The sequence below is a fragment of the Marmota marmota genome, unplaced genomic scaffold, assembly GCF_001458135.2.
Source record: "Marmota marmota marmota unplaced genomic scaffold, marMar, whole genome shotgun sequence".
Taxonomy (NCBI): domain Eukaryota; kingdom Metazoa; phylum Chordata; class Mammalia; order Rodentia; family Sciuridae; genus Marmota; species Marmota marmota.
In genome coordinates this window covers 367,582-392,344 of record NW_026000005.1, presented here as the reverse complement: position 1 = coordinate 392,344, position 24,763 = coordinate 367,582, and the positions used below count along the sequence as shown (strand labels likewise).

The 24,763-nt window shown below is 37.1% G+C and overlaps 1 protein-coding gene across 2 annotated transcripts in view; it reads left to right on the top strand.

The window, feature by feature from the left end:
- Positions 1 to 24,763, top strand: part of Pde11a (phosphodiesterase 11A) — a 381,408-nt gene that overhangs the window by 122,436 nt on the left and 234,209 nt on the right. For both annotated transcript variants that reach the window (XM_048808008.1, XM_048808009.1), the window contains exons 3-4: positions 11,631 to 11,720; positions 14,930 to 15,070. In XM_048808008.1, coding sequence (XP_048663965.1) covers positions 11,631 to 11,720; positions 14,930 to 15,070 — 231 coding nt within the window. The remainder of the gene's footprint in view (positions 1 to 11,630; positions 11,721 to 14,929; positions 15,071 to 24,763) is intronic.

The window sequence follows — 24,763 nt, the reverse complement described above, 5'->3', positions numbered from 1 at the left end:
ACTCAGATTTTTGTTGCTGTGACCGAAAGACCTGTCAGCAAAAGCTTGTCAGAGGAGAAGTTTATTTTGGCTCATGGTTTCAGAGGTTCAGTCCATGGTCAGCTGACTTTATAGCTCTGGGTCCAATGTGAGGCAGAACATCATGGAGGAAGGGCACAGTAGAGGAAAGCTACTCAGTTCCTGAGACCCAGGAAGCAGAAGAGAGAGCTCTGTGCTCACCGGAGACAAAATATAAACTCCAAAGTTATGTCCCCAGTGACCTCCTTCCTGCAGCCACACCTTACCTGCCTTTACTCACCACCTGTAACAGCAGTGTTTTCAAGTTACTAATCCGTCAAATGAATTAATGATTAGGTCACAGATCTCATAATCTAATCATGCCACCTCTGAACTTTCCTACATTGTCTCACATAGGAGCTTTCAGGGGCTACCTCATCCCCAAATCACAACAGGTGGATACATACATTTGTCCAAACCCATACATGATGAAACACGAAGAATGAAGCCCAGTGTGCAACATGGACTTCAATAATACTGTATTAATTTGACTAATCAGTTGTAACAAATATACCAAACACTAAGGCACGTTGCTAATAATCAGAAAAACTGTGTTAGGCAGGAGACTATTCAGATTTCTATAGGGAATCTCCATACTTTAACACTTAATTTTTCTGCTTAAAGACAAAAAAACAAAAAACAAAAAACCCTTAACATCCATTAATTTAAAAACATTTTCTAAAAAAGGAATGAAGTACTAATATATGCTATAATATGGATGAACCTTAAGGACAGTATGCTAAATGATGACAGCCAAACACAAAGGCCACATATTGTATGATTTCATTTATATGAGAAGTCCACCACTTTTGAATGAGGAATTGTAAATTGGAAGGAGCTCAATAATCGAGATGGTAAAAGGAAGGGTCCCACTGCTAACTGGAGAAAACAGTGTGGATCTTTTTCAAATTTAAAGAAAAAATTTTTAGATATTTCTTATCAGAAAATAGCATAAGAAGATTTTTTTTCCTGTTCATACATTGATTGTGATATAATGGCATTTTTTTTCAAGCATCCGAGTGTTGTACCCTAGTTTTCTGCATTCATACCTATGGTTGGTAAGTGAGAAATCATAATGATTTTTAATAGCCCAAACTCAAGAATGCCTGGAGCAAACTAGCTCAAACTGACTTCTTGCAGGAGCTGTGAATTACAAAGATAGATGGAGCAAATGGACAGGATGAGATATGTAGGTCAACCTGCTTGTAAAAATAACCTTGACAAAGCTATATAAGTAGTTATCTTTGTAGGAGTTCTTAAACTGAAAGAGGGGGTAGGCCAAGTTTACTGAGCCATAATACTTATTCACCTAAGACAAAGCAATCATAGCTTACAAGAAGGCTTTTAGACTGTATCAGAGACAATTTCTGACCATCAAGTAAGATTTCATGATTTATGAAAATGGAAGACGATTAATACTCTTAGTACATAAAGAATGCTTACTAAGCAATAAGAAATAGATAAGTAGCCAGTAAAAACTAAGCAAAAGATACAAAGAGACCATATTTAAGAAAAAGAGGTAATCAACAAATTATGAAAATGGTTCCATATCACTGCAAACAAATGTAAGTTAAAGCAAAAACGAGTATTGATTTTATCTGTGAGACACGATTTAAACAGAATGATAATAGTCAATGTTGTATGAGTGGCAGCAAATGAATACTCTGATTTCTGTTAATGCGAGTATACATTAGTAGGGTCTTTTTTGCAGGATGTTTTGGCAGTAGCTATTAATATTTTTAATGTGCATATTTTGCCATCCTTAAAATTTTATGGAAAAATCTGTCCAGCAGTATAGTCCAGTGTACAAAAATACATTTTAAGAAAGTTCACAACGGCATTACTTATAATAGAGAAAAACTGGAAAAGCAATGTGAATGTCTATTAATGGTTAAATATACCCCCTCAGGTATATATTCTATAGAGATTAATATGAAGTAATCTCTTTGAATTGACATGTAATGATTTCTAAGATATATTCTCAAGTGAAAAATAAGTTGTAAGAAACAACTTACAATATGATCCTATTTATATTTACAAACATCCCTATCACTAGATATCACATGTAGTTCATTAAAAAGTCCAGAAGAATACACTCAAATGCTGTTCCTTGTGAGGGGAGTGTGATAGGAAATGAAGGGAGAATTGTAGTTATTTTATGCAGTTCTATTCTGTTTTTATGTTTCTAGCAAAAAGTGAAGATTTGTGTATCATTAGGGATTATTTTAAAAAGAAAAATATGTCAGTGTATTAATATTTGTAAAGCACGTAGAGTATTACCTAGCAAAGAGATGTGCTAGGTAAATGTGTGTTGAATAAAACAAGCTCCAATAAATAGAATTTGATTCTAAGAATATAATCATGGGACACACAAAGATTAATTGCAAGGATGTTTAACCCCAGGATTTTTGTTAATCTAAATTTGGAAACAAACTAAATGTCTAACAGTGTATGATTACTAAGTAAAATTGTATTAATCCACAGAAGCAGAATATTTATGGTAACTTTAACAGCTTTATTGAAGTATGTTTTACATATCATAAAATTAACCCATTTCAAGTGAAAAATTGATTTTAGTAATTTTATAAGTGGTGCAACCATTATCATAAATTGGTTTTAGAACATATCCCTGAGAAGACCCCAGTCCTATTTACAGTTAATCCTGATACCATTGCTAGCCCAGGCAAATACTAATCTACTTTCTTTCTCTATGAATTTTTTTTTTCCTGGACCATGTAATGGGACATTTTGCTTCCATGGAAATTGGTCATTATAAGTGACAATAAAATATTATGTATAAGATTAGCCTATTTGGGGTATATTTTTTGTGAAAGGAAAATGAAAAAGAGAGAGAGAAAGAACAGAGAAGAAAACATGAATGGAATACTCCAGGATGTTGGTAGTACTTATGTCTGGGTGGTAATTTGGGTACCTATTTTCTCTTGAAATTTTATGATCAGAAAAAAATACAAATTATTCTAAAAAGGACATGGCTCCTGAAATGGCTTTCTTCGGGGTTTTCCCTTCAATGTGGTGTGTGCAAATAAGAAATGCCTCTAGACATAAGAAGATTATTTCTCTAAAGTTGTGGGGATGGGCCAAAAAGCAACAAGGTTCTTGGGTATTATATCCAGCATCTGCATGGTTCAAGCAGTCAGCAGCCCAAAGCTTTAAAACAAACAAACAAACAAACAAACAAACAAACAAAAAACACAAAGTTAGAGAGTAAAGTGTTGATGCTACAAGCTGCTTTCCAGAGTCAGCATCTTTGCCCTTGGGTGAGCGTGGTTGCTTGGGGACATTTTAGCCAACACTAATTTGTAGGGAAGGAGTGAGAATAGTGGACGGGGCTCAATCCAGGCACCCTAGGGTCCCAGCTTTAATACTTGGGGACAGAAGCAGATGCACCCACATCTCCCTCTTCCAAAAAAAGGAGTAATGAGGGTGCCTAAGTAGGAGGAACAGAATCTATAAAGATTTATGCTTTCTTGTGTTTTCTGTCTTTAATTTGGATCAGTGGGCTTCCTTTCCTTTTGGGCTCTTCTCTCTATCTTTGCTCCTTGCTGCACCTCTATTGCATTGTTCTGTCCCTGCTTCTGTCTCCGAAAACCAAGCTTCTCCTATTTCTTTATTTGCTAGTTTATTCTTCCTCATCTTTTGTGAATGAAGCCCCAATCCATTCCTTAACATGTTAGTTCTTTTGATAGACACTCTCAAAAAGCATGTATTTAGATAATCTATTCATGCCATTTTTAAAAAAGCAAAAAGCAAAGTTTGTTTCTGTATCTTTTGGAGGCTGTTTTCTTTGAAATGAGCACATCTCTGATAGAAAAAGATATCTTTTATCCCAGAGTATATGTATTTTAATGTGATCTAATGAGATTCATTTGTGATTCTAATTCTTGAAATAAGAGTCCCAAGTATTCTTATTGATGAATTTGAATAAAAGCAAGATTTCAGTGAACTGTCAGGAGCTGTCCATGGGTTGCATGTGGGTCACTGGGCATGGAAGCCTCGTGGAGAGAGATATCTGGTGTCTGGGAATGGCCAGTGGACATTTCCTCTGGTCAATTGCCCAGGGAAAATGTGAATCTGTCCCGCTCTGCCTCGGCCCACATAGCACTTGAGATGGGTGTGACCTGCTAAGATGTCAATCAACCTGCTGACTGCAAGACATCAGGAAGCAAAACTCTTCCCTTGAAACCTTATCGCTGCCTTTGATGTACCCCCTTAAATAAACCACCGGAACTATCTTTCCTTTGTCTAGTTCCAGAACCTATGTGGACTAGATCTATCAGGGGCTTTGCCTTTTGTAAATATATTTCTGAATATTTGTGCTTTGTTATTCACTAATTATTTGAGATTTTAAGTTTTAGGGTGGCTTACATCCTCCTTGGCAGGTAGAAGAACCCCCAATGAGATGCTGGCCATGTACCCCCACAGGTAGTGAATGATACTGCTGGAAGAAGAAATCTCCTCTAGAAACTTTAGAAAGCCTCAAACTCATTTTTTTTTTTAATGTTTTAAAATATTCTATTCCTTGAAATGTTTTGAAATGTTTTATTACTTGAAAATAATGTAACTGCTTTCATATTTTGATATGTTATTTTCCAAATTATTGTACTCTCGCTTATTTAGTGTTTGAATTATAAGTCTCTTAAATCATTCCTAGTTTTATATCAGTAGGCCAGGAACCAGGGAAGCTTTGCATCCAAGTTCATCCCCTTCATGCCCCAGGGCAGATGGAACAATAAGGATAAGGTTTTCAGCATCTGCACAGAGAGAGGAGGTATTGCCTGTTGGTGGGAAAATCTTCTCTCATGCATTCATACAGCTGATAGTGATGCATCTGGCCGGGCTGTTTTGTCTTCCAGAAGTGGGGTCCATAGAGGGCATGGCCCCAACTCCCCTGGGAATCTCCAGTGCAGACCTTGGCTTTTTTAATGATGCATAATTGGACCAGACCAGACCATGGAGCTTTAATAACCTCTGTGGTTTGCAAGTTTGGAAAGACTGACTACCTACTGTCTTTTTTTAGTACATTGATGGAAGGCCCAGTGCTCAGATTTTATGCTTATTAATGATACTTTTATGAGTTTCCAGGGCTAAAGTGACTTTTTTACACTGTTTAATGATTTTCAGCTTTACTCCCTTTCTGAGTGGGATGTTGTAAAGATTAATTAGCCAATGTTCACAAAGTGCTTTCAAGCTGAAAAGTGCTGCACAAGGGTGTACAGACTCATTAGCTTCTTGGTCATTAAGGCTGTTTTAGACCTTTGGCATTGAGAAACTAGATGGTGAAGGCCAAATTAGGATTTTATTATTCTTTTTTTTTTTGAGGGGGGAATTTCAGAACTTCAGAAAGAACAGAGTGGAGAAGTATATTGTTATTGGTGGGTTTTTTTTCTTCCTCATTTTGTTTTTCTTTTATGTTTTCTTAAAACATCTGTTGCTCTGGGACTAGAAAAAAAGAAAGAAACATATCTTGTTTTTAATATTCCCCACACTGCTTTAGGTTTTGTTTTTTGGCTCCCTATTTTCAAAAATGTATTTGTCTGTGTCTCCTGCATGTTTATTTAGAAACTGTGGATCACATGCTCATGTAGGTGTCCATAGTGTGTTTGAGTCTGGCCTAGAGTGCTGAAATGCAATGCCAACGAATGACAGAGGGTAGCACATCCTGTTTGGTAATAAAGATCCCCACTCTGTGAGCAGTGAATCATGAAAGTAAAATATTATCTTCATCCACAGTAATTATTGTTCATTATACAGATGCTTTTTGACTTATGATGTTGTTACGTCCCAATAAACACAGGTAAGTTAAAAATATCCTCATACACCTAACTTACTAAGTATCCTAGTCTAGCAACACAGTACACTGAAGGGTATTGATCATTTGCCCTGTGATCACATGGCTGACAGGGAGCAGCTGCTTGCTTCATTGCCCAGCATCACAAGGGAGGGAATATTGTACCAACTATTGCTAGCCCAGGAAAAGATCAAATTTTGAAATTTGAAGTATGCTTTCTACTGCGTGTGTATAGCTTTTGAACCATCATAAAGTCCAGAAATTTAAGTTGAACCTTTGTAAGTCAGGAATCTTCTTTATACATTAGCATTTTATATGACTCAATTAAGCCTTTGTTAGAGGTTGGAAATGTATAAATGCATAACTAGGACCTCAAAGAAACCGGAAACAAAGACAGTTAAACCACAAATAATTATACTGACAGCTGACTTTTAGTGGCATCAACTGCCAATTTGATAGAGGACTAATATCTTCTAAGTACTGAGAGAAAATAACTGCAAATCTGAATTGCATGCCAAACTAAATTACATTTTAAGATTGATCATAAATAAACATTTGTTTATACAAAACAAAAGCACAGCACTTTCCACCAACACTACAGATTATTATAAAGGACTATCTTCAAAAAGAATGAAATTATCCAAGAAGGAAGTAAGGAAGGAGATACTACAAGGAATGAAGAGGGTCAATTCTGGTCTTCTTGTGGGTAAATACAAATAAACACTGACTAATAATAATAACAGCAATGTTTATGGTAATAAAGCTAAAAAATGTGTTTACAAACTAATATTGAGAATTAATAATTGTTCCTGGAGATCTTATCTTATAATTACAGATGCTAAGTGGCTATGTTGTGAAGCTCATGATATATACCTACAGGAAAAATGAGCAAAAGCAATAGTCTTTATGATATATGAATGGATGCTTATGGCTTGGGATAAAATGTTCAATAGTCACATCACACACAAATTACATAGGGAAATTGTGTTACAGGAGAGGAACCTCTAATGTAGGGAACCCAAATATTTTATAATGGACAATAAGCCTGCCACAGAGTGAGATATTATCTTAATCATGTGTTGCATAGTGAATAATTCTTCCCTCTGATCTGGAAGGAGATGTTTCTGCCTTCCAATGCTGTTCACTACAGAACATTTTCCCCATTGACTTAAGTTGAGGTGATTATTTTGTAAAACAATTTAAAATTAATTTTTAAAGTGGGTCTAGTATAACACAAGACAAATACAAAAACACATGTGAAGTATTTAAACAATTTATTTAGGAAAATGCACATGTAAAAGTATGATTTTTAAAATGAGCATGTTTTATTTTATCTTATTTAAAATATGTATAACCCAAATAATAAATATAACAGATTTTTAAAAGATCATTAAAAATTTGACAGACATAAATGGAGGTGAAGAGTAGAAGGGCAAAGAATTCCAGGTGATGCGGATGGTAGAGACATCATGGGATATAGAGTATTTGACAGTGAACTGGGGGAAATGTTCCAGTGTCATTAAAGCATAGACTATATAGACTAGAAGATATAGTGAGGGCCAAATCTTTGGAGGTCGTTAATTACACAATGAAACTTAAATTTTGGCCTTTGTTTTCTGCGTAACTATTGAAGGAGAATGATCTTGTTAAGAATCATTTCAGGAACATAGTTAAAGCTAGTGGCACACTTGAAATGATGTCATGTAGTTTATTGTACATACTACACTGTTAACCCAGTTTGTGATGAGAGAAGGCAATCAGGCAGCTCTTGTTAAGTTGAGCTGATCTGTACATTCCACCTGCAGTGAGCAGGGTGTTGGTTGTGCCATTTGTTTTTGTTTGGATGCTCTGTGGAAGCATCAACTTGATAAATTAGAGTGCACAAAATAAGACAGTAGGTGTCTCTTTTGCATTCAAAATGTCATGTTAAATGCTTCATAATTGGTTTAAATGAGCAGTACTTTTATCTCCACTGAAGAATAAGAATGGGAATTACACTGAGATATGAGGGATTTATATGAGAAAATTTCCTGAAAGTGACACTTGTTAGATATTTATAATGGAGAAAGACATGGAGTTGCTTTTCCTAAAGCTGTGACAGTACCACTCATCTGTCAGGACTAAATTGGGGCAGATGGGGGCCTTCATTAAATACAGTTGTGTAGATTAAAGAACTATTCCTGTCAATCTTATCTACATGCTTTCTTGATAGTACATAGTACTAGCCATAAGAAAACAGCATGTACTATTTGGAAAAATCATTTACAAATTCTGAATTTTTAGACCAAAGCTAGGCTTAACAGAAACACAAATGAGGAGGAAGAAGTTTGTTATTAATTGACATTGTGACCTTGGATGTTCTCGGGTTCTGAGGGATGTTGAAGTGTTCCCATTGAGACTAGGACTGCTCTCTGGCAGTGCACACAGCCCAACCTGGCCCCCAGGCCCTGTCTTCACTCTGTAGCTGGAGCCACACCACAGGACCCACTTTAACACCTGAGCAAACGCCCATCCTTTCTCCTGCTCTTTCCCTCTCTTCCACCACTAAGGGTGTAATCTGATCCACAGTCTCCAGGAAGCTGGGGCCCTGCTACCCACTGACAGAATCTTCTAAAGTCAGCTTTTTTTCTATTGGAATATTCTACTCTGGTGTCCATAACCACATTGTGATGCTTATCAGTGTAGTCTACTCTCTGTTTAGGATTTACCTTAAACCAACTGCTAGACAGATCACCCACAATCTGAGGACTTGTTCTTCTAAAAATTGGGCTATGTCTGCTCTACCAGAACTATTTCTTCTATCTTCAGTCTCTTATAGCTGTTCATACACTCAAAGAATTTAGTTATGATGCAGTTAACTGGGCCATCACACTAATGATATGGAAGATATATTCTATTTTGGGAGGCAGGATAATGCAGAAGTTAAGAAGGTAGATTCAGGGGTCAGGGTGATTGGGTTCAAAACTCAGCTCCATTGCTTACTATATAAGGGAACTTGCCAAGAACTTTGAAAAGTCTAAGATTTTACTATACTTGCAAGACGACAATTTCGTCAGCCGTTGCTCATGGATATAGGCAGAAGAGAAAAGACTCCTAAATCGTGAAAAAGGGCAGGTTATTACTCATAATAATAGCAATGCCTAGAGGGAGATACTATCTTTATGGTATTAGATAGTAAAATTCTGCCCTTTGCTATGGAAGGAGATGATATCTCTGCCTTCTGAGACTATTTACTATACAAACCTTCTTGAAAGTTAGAACTAGTGCTTCTGTTTGCAAGATGTGCGGTAGCATGAGACTTGTGTTGAATTATCTCCTGAAAACTTGTGCAAACTCTCGAACCTTCTTGAACTTTCTCATTTTAAAAATAGAATTAGTGGTATAATGTAGGTCGTTGTGAAGATCAAATGGACATAATACCTATAAAATGCTGACCATCATGCCTGCCACACGATCAATGTCAATTACTATTATAAAGGATTATTTCTTGAATAAGATACAAGTATGTTTATTGGATTCTTGGTTTTCCCATCAAATGGAATATTACAGCTCATTGATGTTTCTAACTATTTGACTCACAGAATATTAGAATAAAAAGAACCAAAAGCCTGGTATTTTACAGGTAAGGAAATATGTTCAGAGAGAGGCTAAGTGAATTATTGAATTCACACAGAAAAGTCATCAAAAGAACAAAAATGATGTGATTTAGAATTAACATTCCAATTCTTTTAAAATTATTCCTAATGCCTGGTGTAGCTCAATTCATATTAAAAAGTAAGTAAATTAAGCCTGTTTTGCATGTTCATTTGGTCACATTCTTCTTTCTACTTGATTGACTTATAAACCACCTTAGGCTTATATCCCCTGAAGACAAAAATAAATAGATAAAACAATTAAATAAATGGTAGAAAGTTAAAATAAGTGATCCATACTTCCTCCTCTCCTTTATCTCTATCATGGACACTGTCTCCTGGGCAAGAAAACAAAAAACAAAACCAGAGAACTGCAAGGAAAGTGCTTTCGGTGTGGTGTGTGCAGGTGATGTTGAAAGTAGTTTTCTTCTGGCAAAAGGCAGGGAAATTCTAGGGGTCTATCTGGCAGCTTTATCTCAAGAGCTCCCTCCTGGCTTATGGAAAAATAACTGAGGCATGAAGAGGAAGAAGGGGAAACAGAAACAATATCTGGCTCCAGAAGACAATATGGAAATTCAGTGAAGAAATTTATCCTGAAAGATCTGCAAAAATGAACTCATTTGCTGGGTGTGGTGGCACAGGCCTTTAATCCTTGTGACTGGGGAGTCTGAGGCAGGAGGACGGCAAGTTCAAGTCCGGCCTCCACAACTTGTAAGACCCGTTTTCAAAATAAAAATCAAATGGGCTGGGGAAGTAGCTCAATGGTAGCACGTCCTGGGTTCATTCCCAGTGCAGCAGCAGCAACAACAACAGATCGTTGATCTCATTTTTACTTCTTTTTAGTACCAATCTCATTGTTCCTCTCTTTTCTCAAAGAGTGAGGTCATATCTTTAGCTTCCATGGAGCTCTGAAACTCTTTCAGGGTTCCTCACTCAGAAGTGAACATGCTGTCAGCCAAAGCAAGATTTTAATAGGAAAGAAATGACAGGGAATGTGTGTTAATCTTCGTCGTTTATATATCTCGAATCTTCTGCAAAATCACCTTTCACTAGAGGTAATTTTGCTCCAGATGTCTCAGAGGTGTTTCCCACTGGCTTCTGTGTGAGTGACCTGCTAAACTCTACTGGAAAGTTTTGGAACTGTTCTGTGTTGCTGTTGCTCTGTTCCTTTTCATAGGGAGTCACAGCATGTGATAAATGCATGTGCATAGAGAGAGAAACCAGAGAGGACAGAGAGAGAAAGGGAGGAGGGGACAGACAGACAGACAGACAGAGACAGACAGAGAGAGAAACAGACTATGATAGAACATGCTGTTTTCCTTTGACATTAGAGAAGTCCCTAAGAAATGTCACTTGTTTCTTCCACTTGTGAAGAATTTAGGGAAATAGCCACTTCAGTTTTCACCTGGAGACCTCTATCTGTCTGGAATAGATATTCTAGATGTGAATTTGAGCGGAAGTTCCAGGTGGTACATCTTCATTCAGGTCTGACCCCGCCCAGCTGTGTCTTTCCTCCCATAGGAGGGCTTCTCTCCAATGGGCTCCTCAGCCCAGCTCTGCAGTGTGCATTTATGTCCAGCTGGGGGCACCTAGCAGTGGACATGATAGAGCTCTTTTGTAGAAGGCCACTAGGCCCTCAGACTCAATTTCTTGCTGGGCTCATCCCAACAGGCATGTTTAAATCTAGTAGCTTGTTAACAAGTCAAATGAGATCCCTACTACAGAGATGTACAAAAGAACTGGTTTTTATCCTGCCTACCTCCAAGAGTGAGGTGGGTACAGGCCTTAAAATTCCAGCTGTATCCCAGCTCCACTCACTCACTCATTTTTCTTTTATCAAAGTAGGAATATTTCTTTCATCAAAGTAGGAATACGTATGTTTTACACACACTTTCTCTGTGATAGGTATCATAAGCTGTTGGTTCACTTTCTGTCTTCAAAGATGTGAGTTCCCCAGTTAAACTATTAACTATTTTATAGTTAATTCAGAAAAAAAATCCCTTTTGAAGTTAACTGCTATCACTCAATCCCTATGGTAGAAAGTAAAGTGTTCCAATCAGGCATGTGCAGGGAAAGTGGAGTTTAGTTTAGTGATGGGTGTTTTAATGTTCTTAATGCTTTCTTTGCCCCAGGTTATGCAGATGTATCTTCCCTTTTGTGGAATTGCCATATCTAATGCTCAGCTCTTTGCTGCCTCAAGGAAAGAATACGAAAGAAGCAGGGTGAGTACAAGAACATGCTGACAGTCCTCAAAGCTTTCTGTCTTTCCAGTTTTTGAGTCATTATGTCTTTTAAAAACAGCAGATGATTTTTGAATAGTCCAGGAATCTTTTTCATTTGTATTATCCTGCAGGGCTATGGCTGAAGGCTCCCTTTAAGCAATAAGCCCAAATGGAAGTGGACATGACTTTTCCATTGTTGGTTGGGAGAAAGAGTGTTAGCTTCTTTTGAAAAGGATTTTCATTTCACATCTATACTCAAAGGCAGCTGATGTATTCTTGCTTACTTGTGGCTTTGAAACAATAACACAATTTGGTGTTTTGTTGGTTTTTTAAAAAAAAAAATTTAGTTCCTTTAAGGAGTGCAGTGTATTAACAAACATGATTTGAATCCACCTTCCAGATTTAGTTTTGAACTGAAAGGTTTTCTGGAAAAGCATCTCAGTATACTTGGGACAAAAAAAGACTGATGCTCAAAAAATGCTCAATTATCAAGTAGAGATTAAATCATATGAGGCTCACTCCATATGTTTAAATCTAAGTTGATTTAAATCAACTTAGAAATATATTTGACAACAAGATGTTCAAAAGGACTCGAAAACCTCTCCTTAATCTTGTAATCAAATTGATTAAAGATTTCATTTATGAGGTATGAACATGTAGGAATATGTCACAGTAAGCAGTGGGGCACAGTTGACCACACAGCCATCATCCTTGGCATGGCACACCACACTTTTTTTTTGTTTTTTGATTTGATTCTTTTTTTCAACTTTAGATCCAAGTCTTACTACCTTTCATCTTGTGCTCCAGAGATACAGTCAATGAATTCCAGAAAACAATCTGTTTCACATTGTAACACCTTTTACCACATTGCCCCTCTGCCTTGGAAGCCTTGTGTGCACCCTTTGCTCCTTCTGCCGCCAGCCTTCCATATCCTTAAGGAGCCAGCTCAACCTTCCAGTTAATGTCCCCTTCTTCACTTACTATTTCTCCTTGCATATACCACTATTGTTCTTCTGTGGGTAACAACTATATTTTTATAGTTATCCATAGCCCTTCTCACCAAATGTATTTTGAACTCCTTAAGGGAAATTTTATGTATTATTAGTCTTTTCCTCCTTGTGCATTACACAATTCATTTACTCATTTAACAAATATTGTATGGTACTCTTTCAGACACTGTACATCCAAGTTCTCAGAGAACTTACTATGCCAGCAGGAATAATAGGCAAAAAATAAGAATACTATAACATCAGGTAGCAATAAAGCACTATAAAGAGAAATACTATGAAATAAAGAGATAGACTAGTTGGGTTAATCTGAGAAGGAATGTGTGGGTAAGAGAAGGGTAGAGATTCAAGGATGAACACAGGAACGAAATTAGGTCACCAGAAGACAGAGGGGGGAAGTGCAAACACTTTTTTCCTAGAAGGAAGTGACAGTAAGAAGCAGAGTAAGTACTAAAGTGTGTGAAATGCTTTCAGTGCCAGGTGAGCTGCATAGCTTTCTAGATTTTCTTTCTCTCCTATTCTGGAGCTAATCTGCATTGGTATTTGCAAAACTTTCATCATTTGATAATAAAGCAGCAATTTTTAATTAGAAACAATAAAATTACTACAATGTGATTTGTCAGTGCAAGACTCAAGACTCATTTGTTTTTCCTCCGAGATAAATGTTCTTGTATACAGGTCCCAGAGGCTCTCTCCACGCAGTCAAAACAAATGAAAAGTTAAATAATTGTTCAGTTAATATGATCCATGTGAAGAAATAATCTGGATGATTAAGGCAATAATGTTTCCCCCCTTACTAACAGGGAATTTTGCCTGTAATTAGTCAGACAAATTGTCTCGTTGTTAATGTTGTGTTTGAGTATGAAGCTTTTGTGCATTGACCTCTTCCAGCAATTTGCTGTCCAAATGCCAAAAGAGTAAAGCTTCGCTTAAAACTGTTTTTACCTCCTGGTGTTTCTCTTTGCTTTGGGATCACAGAGCAATATGTCACTTAGCCAGTCTTTCTTGGAGGGAATGCTACCCAGGGAACTTTGGTCCTCTTTCAGTTGCTCAGTAAACTTGATTCATTTCATGGATCCCTTAACCCATTCAAATGCTTTTCTACCTGAATAGATTCAGAGAAAAAATTTTTTATAAGTTTCAAAGGGTTTCAGGACAAATCAAATTCATTACTAGAGCTGAAAATTAGTCATGCCCCTGGGATAATGATCAACACCATGCTGAATAGATGTGAATTTGAAGGTTCATGAAATTCTTTTGGGAGAGGTCAGCTCCAAGATGGCATAGCTTAATAAATTCTGCTGAATAAAGCATCCTCTGGTGCAATTCCCTGGCTGTGTAATTCTCTGATTGCTCTGATAGAAGCATAATATCTGCAACTTGTACATAGCCCACTATTCTGAAACTTCTGAAGATACCCATGTCTTTAAAAATTCCAAACAAATATTATTTCAGCATAATTTTCAAGCTTACTTAGCCAGAAAAGTGACAGTTTAATTTTAAATGAGCTAAACTTAGAATTTTAAGCCTTTTCTTTAATTAGTGTGCTTTTCATTCTGCTATTTCAACAGAACTTTAAAGACATTTTCTTTCCTGAGATATATAGATGTATCTAAATGTTCTCTTGCACGGTGATGGTTTGGTAGCATTTCCTCTATTTGTGTAGAAGTATTAGTTGCGGTTTTTAGTTATATTTCTAAAGTCTCTGATCTATATTGAGCATTCACATCTATAATTACAGAATTCTGTGAGCGATGTGTAATAATAAGTACAATATTAGCAATAATAAGTCTAAACTTTGATCATGAAGCTGTGTTTTCCTGATAGTGAAGAAGAGATATTTTGTGGTTTTCTGAAATAAATGTCCTTTTCAGAGAATTAAGTACTTGTTATTTTTAAAAAGTTGAATTTGTAATTAGTCAACATTGTGGAAAAACTATAGTCATGGAGGGAAAAAAAATCCTATAACTAATGACTATTACATGGTCCCCAGTATATGGATGGACTCCATTCTCCAGGTGTATTGTGCAGTTTCACAGTGTTATAAAATGAAATGATGGAACTATGTTAAACAATCATAAATGCTTTAAAAATCAGCCACACAAAATCGTTTGTGTTATTAGAGCAAAAGACTAATTAGAATTTTGAGGGGAAAAAAACACCAACTTTTTCATCGCCTAAATACATCCATCTCCTTACCAGGCTTTGCTAGAGGTGGTAAATGACCTCTTTGAAGAACAGACTGACCTGGAGAAAATTGTCAAGAAAATAATGCACCGGGCCCAAACTCTGTTGAAATGTGAACGCTGTTCTGTTTTACTCCTAGAGGACATTGAATCACCAGTAAGTTATCTTTTATTTTTCATATAAATCAAGGACTATAAATGGGATGATGTTGAGTTTATCTGTAATTAAACCTTTGCAACTGTGACGGGAACAACTCTCTTCCTGAGTCTTCTAAGGACAAAAGGTGACGTTTTCTAAATGGAAATGTGTTTCCTTCAGGTGTATTTTCATTCTTGTCTTGTTCTCACCTTAGAAACGTAGACTGTCAGCTGGCAGGGACCCGCAACATCTATCCAGCCCTGTGCATTTGCAAATGAAGGAGCTAAAGGGCTAAATGGTTTGCCCAGTCTCAACAGCTCAGTTAAAAGAAAAGCTAAAGTGCCAGCCTCCCACTTTATTTGCCCATTAGGTAGAAGGTCCTCTATACTCCTGGGAGTGGATTGCAGCTGAAACAATGTCCCTCAGGGCAAGCAAGCAAATGACTGGAGAAGCTGTGCCCTTAGCTCTTGGAGCCAAATTGAATTTGAGCCTCCCGGTGAGCAGCCTTAGCTGGGCTGTTCTCTGCTGCATACTGGTCTTGCTGGGATTTCCAGGCTCTTTCCCTGCTTCTCTGGATCTGTGAATACTGGCACAGAGCAGCATGAATAAGTGGAGGAGGTACCTTCCCACCTCACCAGGGCTCCTGGTACTCTGAGGGAAGCATCATGGAGCATAGGGCCTATAGCTTGCTGCACCTTGGTGATTTGTGGCCAGCTTTTAGGTTCTGTTCAGCCCTTTGGCTCTTTGGGAGAAACCTGCTGGAAAAATTATACAACAATATTGAAAATAATGATCTCATCAATCTAAGTTCTTGAAAGTTAAATGTCTGAACCCTTGGCAGCAATTTATGTCTTTGCTGAGAATTCTCTTCAAAGACCAGGAATTATATAGCAATTAAGAACTGTTTTAATACCTTAGAGAATGATATTTTCCTGTACTTAGAAAAGATTATTGTCTTTGCCTTTAGGTCTGTTTTCCTCAAAGAATAAGAACTTGAGGATAAATTTTACTGATTTAATAAGTATTATAAAACTCACAGCATTGATATTTTAAAAACATCTATGCATGTTGAAAATGTTTAAGAGTGTTTCCCCAGATTTTACCAAAGCTTGGGATTATTCTGGGTGGGTATGGTTTACACAAACAATAGCCTTGTAAGTATCCTGCAATTGTGCAAAACTCAGCTGGCCTTTGGGAGGATGGACACACACACACACACACACACACACACTCACACCAATATCCCATAAATTATGGAATGCTCCAGGCCCTCTGAGAAGCATTTGAGTTCCTTTATTCCTCACCTTATGAGGAAGGTATTAGTATTACCCTAATTTTATAGATGAGGAAATAAGGCTTCAAAAGCAGAGTAATTTCCCAGAGTCACTCCCATCACTTGACTCTAAAGCCCCTGAAAGGAGTGGGAAGGGCCCAAGGTGCTCATTGGTGCCTGGCAGGCTGCCAGGAAGACCCCACTAGACAAAGGCAACAAGGAACAGGGGTTGAGGCTTCTGCTGCCAGGATCATCCTGAGGCACTCCCGGTTCTCTGAAAGAGCAAGTGGCTGCAGGGTAGGCTGGAATCTGGATAAGCACAAACTTATTGTTGGTTAGTTCAGTTGTAAACAGAACATAAAAGTAATTTAACAAACCAATGGTGCTTATTCTTGCTAATCTAGCTCTTGAGGCCTAGTTCTTTGGTAAATCAAATTAAAAAGTGCAGATTATGTAAACTCATATTAAAGGTGGGGGCAGGGCCGGAGAGTAGGGACTATAATACATTCATCGTATAAAATAGTGGGGGATTGTCAAAAAACATCATCTAGGTAGATGGTACAAGCAATAGAGTTATGGGCATATTACTGAAAGTTAAAGAGCTTTGTTGTTGTTGTTGTTGTTATCACTGCTAGATACTATATATCAGTGGGGCTGGAGCAGAAAATGCTGGGCTACAAATCATGTCTTCTCTCTTCCCACCCTGCCACCTCAAAGTGAGGATGAACTCCTCCAGTCCTGAGGGGCAAGTGTGGGGATGTGTTGTAAAGCTGCGAAGACTTCTTTGCCAAGGCTGCTGTCAGGAAAGGTGGTGGAGAAGTTGGGCATCACATGCAGAAATCCATCAGCTCTATGCTTACCTTTGACACAGTTCTCACCAAAGCAAAGCCAGATTGAATAGGCACCAAAATTTGTTGCTGGCACAGTAGAATCAACAGACAGAAAACTGTGCAATGTTCTTTGGCTGGACTTTCCTTCTTCCCCCAGCTCAGAATACTGAATGACAGATTGATAGTAAAATCCTTTGTCATCTAGATTTAACAAGGGATATGAATGACTATTAGAGAGGAGACCCAAGAGAGATCCATAAACACAATTTGATTTGATTTGATTGACATATTGAATCAAATAAGCAGACCTAGATAGGTTTTTATCTTTTCAAGGCTAAGAAAACAAAACTGGAACTTGACAATGTGATTTTTAATTCCTGAAAGTTCATATGCAAAGTAAACATGTACAAAGAGTCATACAGTTTGTTAAAAGGCAACAATGATGAGCAATAGGTGAGATTTTGCCTGTGAAGCTGTTAAAAAGCATTACAAAATGGGAGACTAATAGCCTTGTAAGAAAACAGCTGAACAGAATGGATTCCAAAAGACCCCAACACCTGTGAGAAGCTAATCAAGACTGTTCTCTTGTATGGTTGAGAGAATTATTTCTGAGGAGGAAAAAGGTGTGTTATAAGAATTTCAAACTTGACAAAGTCATCGTTACTGAAAGCATTTCAATAATAGAGATGTGTTAATAATTATAAAGGAATGGATGCAAGATTTCAGCATCACCAACAAATCCAGCATTCAATTATAGCTTTCCTTTTTTACCTATGACCTTTTCTTCCTTGTTATTATCAGCAAGCCTATTGCTAGCAGAATGCTTCCTAGCGATCTCCATCACCTTTGATACCTCTATAACAGCAAAGAGCTTTTTCCTGTGCAGAGTACTAGTTTCAGTTTTAGATTTGTTACAACCAGTAATTATCAACATAACATAAAGCAAAAATGACAGAAAAGAGGATTCATATCAAGGTGTGAAAGGAAGCCCCCTCCTGACTCCCTCCCCAAGTCTCGGGTTAGCCTGGAGTTCTGCTTCAGGGGAGGGAGGACACAGAATATAGAAGCAAATATTTAATTCTGGGCTTTTAAAATTTATAGAAGTGTAATTATTCTTACAAACCCAAACTTTCCATCAGTAAGAACCAGGATTTCCTAAAGGCTTGAAGAAATCAGAGGCTAAAACTATGAGCAAAGTAATAGATTTAGAAAGAGAACAGATGAAGTCTTAGAATAGCCAAATCTTAAATTGCCCAGAATAAGGGAAGAGAATACACCATTGTAGCCAGTCTTCCTAACATCACCCCCAAGACTCAAATGCCATACAGTGGTGGGAGTGGCAGTCCAGGTAGGGGAAATTGAACGTTGGTTCCCCAGACTCCACTACAGAGAAGATGAGACCTAGCAGTGTTGGCAGAGGTAAGGGGTAGTGAGTGCATCCCAGTTTTCCTAAAGCCCCAGAAGTGCAGGAGAGGCAGATACGGTTTTCCCCCATTCTCTCACCAAAGTTAATAGAGAGAAGGCTGGGACCTGAAGAAGCCTGCTGTCAGAATTAAGGAGACATGATATTGTGACCATGTCCTGGAAGCATCCCAGTGTTAGGAATGACTGTGAAGCCCAGTGGGGCTGCCCTGCCTTCAGCTGGGGCTAATCTGGGCCAGAGGATCTCCCTAGTATGCATCTTTGCTCCAAAACTCCCAGGAAGTTGCAAGTCAACCTGGAGAAAGTTTCAGTATTTAGTGAGTTTAAATCTGAAAGACTGAGAAAATTTGAAGTGGCCGAGTTTAACTAGAGTGGTCTATTTCTTTTGTGTTCTGTCGACAAGCAGAAGTGGGGATCGAGAAGAGATTTAGTTGAGTTATAGAAAAATAATACATTACTTTTCCACACGGCTGTGGAAAAAGCTCTGAGGCCTTTGAAATTTATTCCCAATACACAAATTGCATTCTCTACTTTCTCAATTTGCATACATGACAAAGAAAAGGTTTGAAATTAGATGGGTGGAGAGAATGATGGATTATTTTACAAATGTTTTGGAAACAAATGTCTAGCAATAGGAAAAAAAATATGGAAAGCCAGATTCCTACCTCTTACTTGTTAAAATATAATTTTATGAAAGACAAAATTATGACTCTTGTGTGTACAAAATAAGTGCAGATTTTTTTAACTCTTTAATTTATGAGGGAACCAGTATGATGTTAAAACCAGTGTAAGAAGCATTTGAGAAATTAGGTGCTTATTGGCAGTGTTAGGGTAGGTTTTTAAGGTCAGAAACAAAACTGGTCAGAGACAAAACTAGACCATAAACTGTACCCTCTATGGTTGTCTTTTCCATTGGAGAGAAATCACTTAAAACTTCTACCTGAGAAAAAGCTACATATTAACATTTTACTTAGTACCAAACCTGGAGTCTTTTATCAGTATTAACCAGCAAGTGGAACTAGGCACATTCCTTAGGTCAGGAGCTGGTACATTTTTTCAGGAAACACCCAGATAGTAAATATATAAGGTTTTCCAAATCATACAGTCTCTGTTACAGCTCTTCAAATCTGCCACTGTGGCCAGTCATGACAACATATGTGTGGCTATGTTCCAATAAAACTTTACTTAGAACAGTAAATGAAATTTTATTTATTTAAAAAAGCAGGTGGTAGCCCAGATTTGGCTTGCAGACAACAGTTTACAGAACCCTTATTTAGATAATCACACATACCCCCCCACCCCATTATTCATTTAAAGATTAGTACATAACAAAGAGCCACCACCATGGGGCTTCTGCAAAGATATCATAAGCACAAAACCGAAAGGGAGGTGGAAGTGAAAGCTAGGCAAAGAGCACACACCACAAAAATTGATGACAGTTTCCCATGAAATGAAATTAAAGATAATGTGACCTCTTAGGAAAAAAAGAAATGTTCAAAACAGAGATACAAGGGCTCAAGAAATAAGTGAGTAGCATAAAAAAAAAGACCATTAAAGTGAGATGATAGAGCTTGGAGAGAAGCCAAAAATATATAACCATACAGAAATGGATATTACATTAAAAGGGAGGGAGGGAGAGAAGGAGGGAGGAAAGAACAAAAGAAAAAGACAGAAAGAAAGAAAAGAAAAGACATTTCTAAAATGCTTTCAGGAACACGAAGGATAAAATTGAAAATGAAATGGAAAGTGATAAGGTATAAAGAGAGAAAAGAATGATAAGAAGGCGGTCAGAATAAAAGAAGTTCAAAATAAGGATAATTGGTATCTCTGAAGACAACATGACAAATGGAACAGGAAAAAGCACTGGAAATTCTAGCTCTGGGACATTTTATTATTAAAAAAAAAAAAAAAGGCAAAGTTGGATTTACAGACTGAAAGAACATGCCATTTCAGGAAAAGTTGAATCTGACTGCTTAACACTGAGACTCATTTGGTGCTAATGGACTGCAAAGATATTGAAAAAAAAATCTTTAGGCAAGTAGATAAAAGAAATCAAGTCACCTCTTGGAAGAAAGTTCATACTAATATTAAATTTCTTAGTAGCACTCTCTGTTTTATATTTTTCATTTTTTAATTTGTTATTTTCAGTTATATGCGACAGTAGAATGTATTCTGTCATATTATACATACATGGAGTATAACTTCCCATTCTTGTGGTTGTGCATGATGTGGAGTTAGTCTGGTTTCATCTTCCTATATGAACATAGGAAAGTTATGTCCAATTCATTCTAGTGTGCCCTCTCTGTTTTAATTTTAACCTGTCAAATTTATCATTTTCTCTTTTTGATTTGTATTGTAAGGGCTTTGTTATAAAACTCTTTACAACCAGCTATAATGGCATATATATGCCACATACATACATATATATAAAATTTATTTTTGTATGTGTGCATGTGTGTGTGTGTGTAAACCAATACCTTACTTACTTACCAATTCCCCTACTTTGAAATGCCACTTCTATATTATACCAAGTATCCAGCATACCTGGGTCAGTTTCTGCACTCACTATTCTGTTGCTGGTCTATTTGTCTATTTCAGCACCAGTATTACACTGCCTCAATTTCTATAGTTTTATACTACAGTTTGCTATCTGGTAGGGCAAATCCTCAATGTTGTTCACTTTCAAAATCATCACATAACTATATTCTAGGAAGCAAGGAAAACATCTTTTTACTTAACCTTTCCTTTTATTAGAGATTCAAGTCTTATATAGCAGGGGCTTGTCCCGCTGATTTTCCCCGTGAACAGGAATCAAGAACAATTGTTATTCCAATTGTCCGTGCTCATAATACTTTTCTGTTTGTTGCCTATCATTCTCTGATACAGGTGTGTTCAAATCCCTAGCATCACAGATTTATCCATATCTCTTTGCTCAGCTATGCAGGTTGCTAATTCAGTTGTCTATATTAATTATGTGTTTTTGAATTGGGATTACAGCTTCTTTTGACAGGAGGGTTTGTTTGTGCCTTTGTTTTCCTTCTATCTCTCTGGTCCTCCTTCCTGCCTAACAGTGTGCACAACTCCCTGGCGCCTAGTCAAGAACCAGGGCTGACTTGATGGCTCAGGTCTCCAGCTGGGTGGTAATATTACTCAACCAAGCCAGAGGCAGTGGTTCTGTAGGAATGAAGCTGGGTCATCTGCCTCAAGGGAGCACTTTTATTCCCCAGTCCCCAGGAGGAGCTGAAACTCCAAGTATCATTGCCTGCCTGTTTCAGGACCTGGAGTGCCGAGGCCTTTGTCTTCAGACTTGTACTTTTATGAATCTTCTCTTTACCCTCCCTCCTCTCTCCTCTTCTCCCTTCTTTTTAACCTTTAGATGTCTGTCTTGTTTTCTCTTTATGTATTTTATTAGTCTCTACTTCTTTTGGAAGAGACCAGATGTATGAAAACATGAGCTTATAGCTGCACCCTCTCCACTTGCATTCCATGCACTGTAATCAGAAAACAAAATAAAACAGCATCATTTCAGGAACAGCAACAACAAAACAAAAGCAAAGCTCCTTCCTCCAAAAATAACTCTTGCTTCTCACTATTTTATTAAAATAATTCCTGAAACAAAATCTTTATTTTACTTTATTTTTGTGATTTTAACACTTTCACAAAGCTAATTATTACCAATGTATATTTCATGGCCTCTGCAAATTTCAGAGAAAAAGGAAGAAACAAATTTAAATCTATCTGTAGGAATGGGAGAAAATCTTTGCTAGCTACTCTTCTGACAGAGGGTTAATATCTGAAAAAACAACACCCTCCCCTAAAAGCAAATAAATTGGCAAATGAACTAAACAGATACTTCTCAAAAGAAGAAATACAAATGACTAATAAATATATGAAAAAATGTTCAACATCATTAGCAATTAGGGAAATGCAAATCAAAATGACACTGAGATTTCATCTACCCGTCAGAGTGACAGACATCAAGAATACCAACAATAATAAATGCTGGAGAGAATGTCGCTGAGAAAATGGAACACTTTTACACTGTTAGTGGGATTGTAAATTAGTACAACTACTATAGAAATCAGTATGGAGTTTCTTCCAAAAATGGATGACTGGATAAAGAAAATGGGTTATGTATACATGATGGAGATTTATTCAGCCATAAAGGAAGATCACTAGGAATAGAGGAAAGGGACAAGGGGGGCAGTGGTGAGGGAGGGGGAAGTGCTAGGGAGTGATAGTGGCCAAATTATATTGTACACATATACAAATATGTAACAAATCCCTCCATTATGTACAACTATAATGCACCTGTTAAAAAGGGGGAGGGATAAATCTAGCTATAGAAGTTTTGATTCACCAAGATCTTAACTCAGTGTTTACAGCTTGTATTCATGGTCTTTATAGTAGGCAGTCAGGTATAAACTGATCAGTTTACTAAATGGAAACCAAAAATAGAAACGAGAAATGCATTTATAGCCCTTTCTCCTGCCAAAATTAATATTTCACTCGCTTTTGCTTCTCTTAAGTGTTTCATTCAATGGATTTTAAGTGACTTTGTCAATGGCATTTTCCATTAGTCTAAAAAAAAAAAAACCAAAAAACAAAGCAAACAAGAAAACAAACCTTAACTGGCTACTGCTGTCAACATCAGGAAATGCATAGTCCTTTGAACTGAATATTCCATTCCATGAAACTGTCTAAGCAATTCTTATCACTTCTCTTAGTTCCTTTTCAGCTCACTCATTTACTATTATCTCCATTTCTTTTAGTGTTTAGTCAAGGAAAGCAAATGTGGACGTTGTAGCCTTGGGTCCTAAGGCATCTTCTCAGCTGTAATGTTTTCCAGTATCCAGATTCCATGGATCATCCTGATAGCTGGCAGCTATTTTCTTGTCCAGAACTTTATGAAGATTTTTATAGCTGGACTTATTATAAGGCTAATTTCTGGAGTACATTTTCTAAACTGTGAAGCACAGCTATCCCTATATACTTGTTTTCTAATATGTCTGTTTTCCTGGTTCTTATGTAAATGTATATACAGTTAAGTGATTGAATGATCTTCCTGACCTTACATTTATGGGTGTGTGTGGGGGAGCACCCTGTGGATGTTCTGAAGTAGCCTATAATTCAATCTTCTTTCTCTAAATGGATTGTAAATACTGCTTTGGGCTTTCCTTTTTATATCACTTTCTTTCCATTTCCCTACCTTTCTTTAATTTTTTTGTCCCTGTAAGAAACTAAATTCCATTTGATTTTTATTCCAAGTATTTTTTTTTAGAATGAAAAATGGAAGATATCTAAATGTCTCTGAAGATTACCCAGGAAAGAAAGCATTGTTGCATAGATACACATGCCCACACACATAATCACATTGTCTATATATCATATTATGTATTTATTGATTAGCTCATTTTCTCATAAGTCTAATGTGGTTTCCATTGAGCTACAGGTGACACCTTTACTCACTTTATTATATCTCAATCTCTCTCTATCTCTCTCTCTCTGTGTGTGTGTGTGTGTGTGTGTGTATGTATATGTATATATATATATATATATCCCACACACACATATATGTGTAGAGAGAGAGATAGATCAATATATTCCTCTCTATATAGCAATAGATAGATAGACAGATATATATAGATAGATAGATAAACAGATAGATAGACAGAGATCTCCTCCAGGACATCAGTAAGACCATTCCTTTCCTCTCTTTCTCTCTTTTTCTCTGCTCCTCTGATAGATAGATAGATAAATAGATAGATAGATAGATAGGATACCTATCTATTTATCTCTCTCTCTCTCTCTCTCTCTCTTTCTCTCTCTCTCTCTCTCTCACATATATGTGTGTGTGGGGTGTAGAGAGAGAGAGAGAGAGAGAGATAAATAGATAGGTATCCTATCTATCTATCTATCTATTTATCTATCTATCTATCAGAGGAGCAGAGAAAAAGAGAGAAAGAGAGGAAAGGAATGGTCTTACTGATGTCCTGGAGGAGATCTCTGTCTATCTATCTGTTTATCTATCTATCTATATATATCTGTCTATCTATCTATTGCTATATAGAGAGGAATATATTGATCTATCTCTCTCTCTACACATATATGTGTGTGTGGGATATATATATATATATATACATATACATACACACACACACACACACACACACAGAGAGAGAGAGA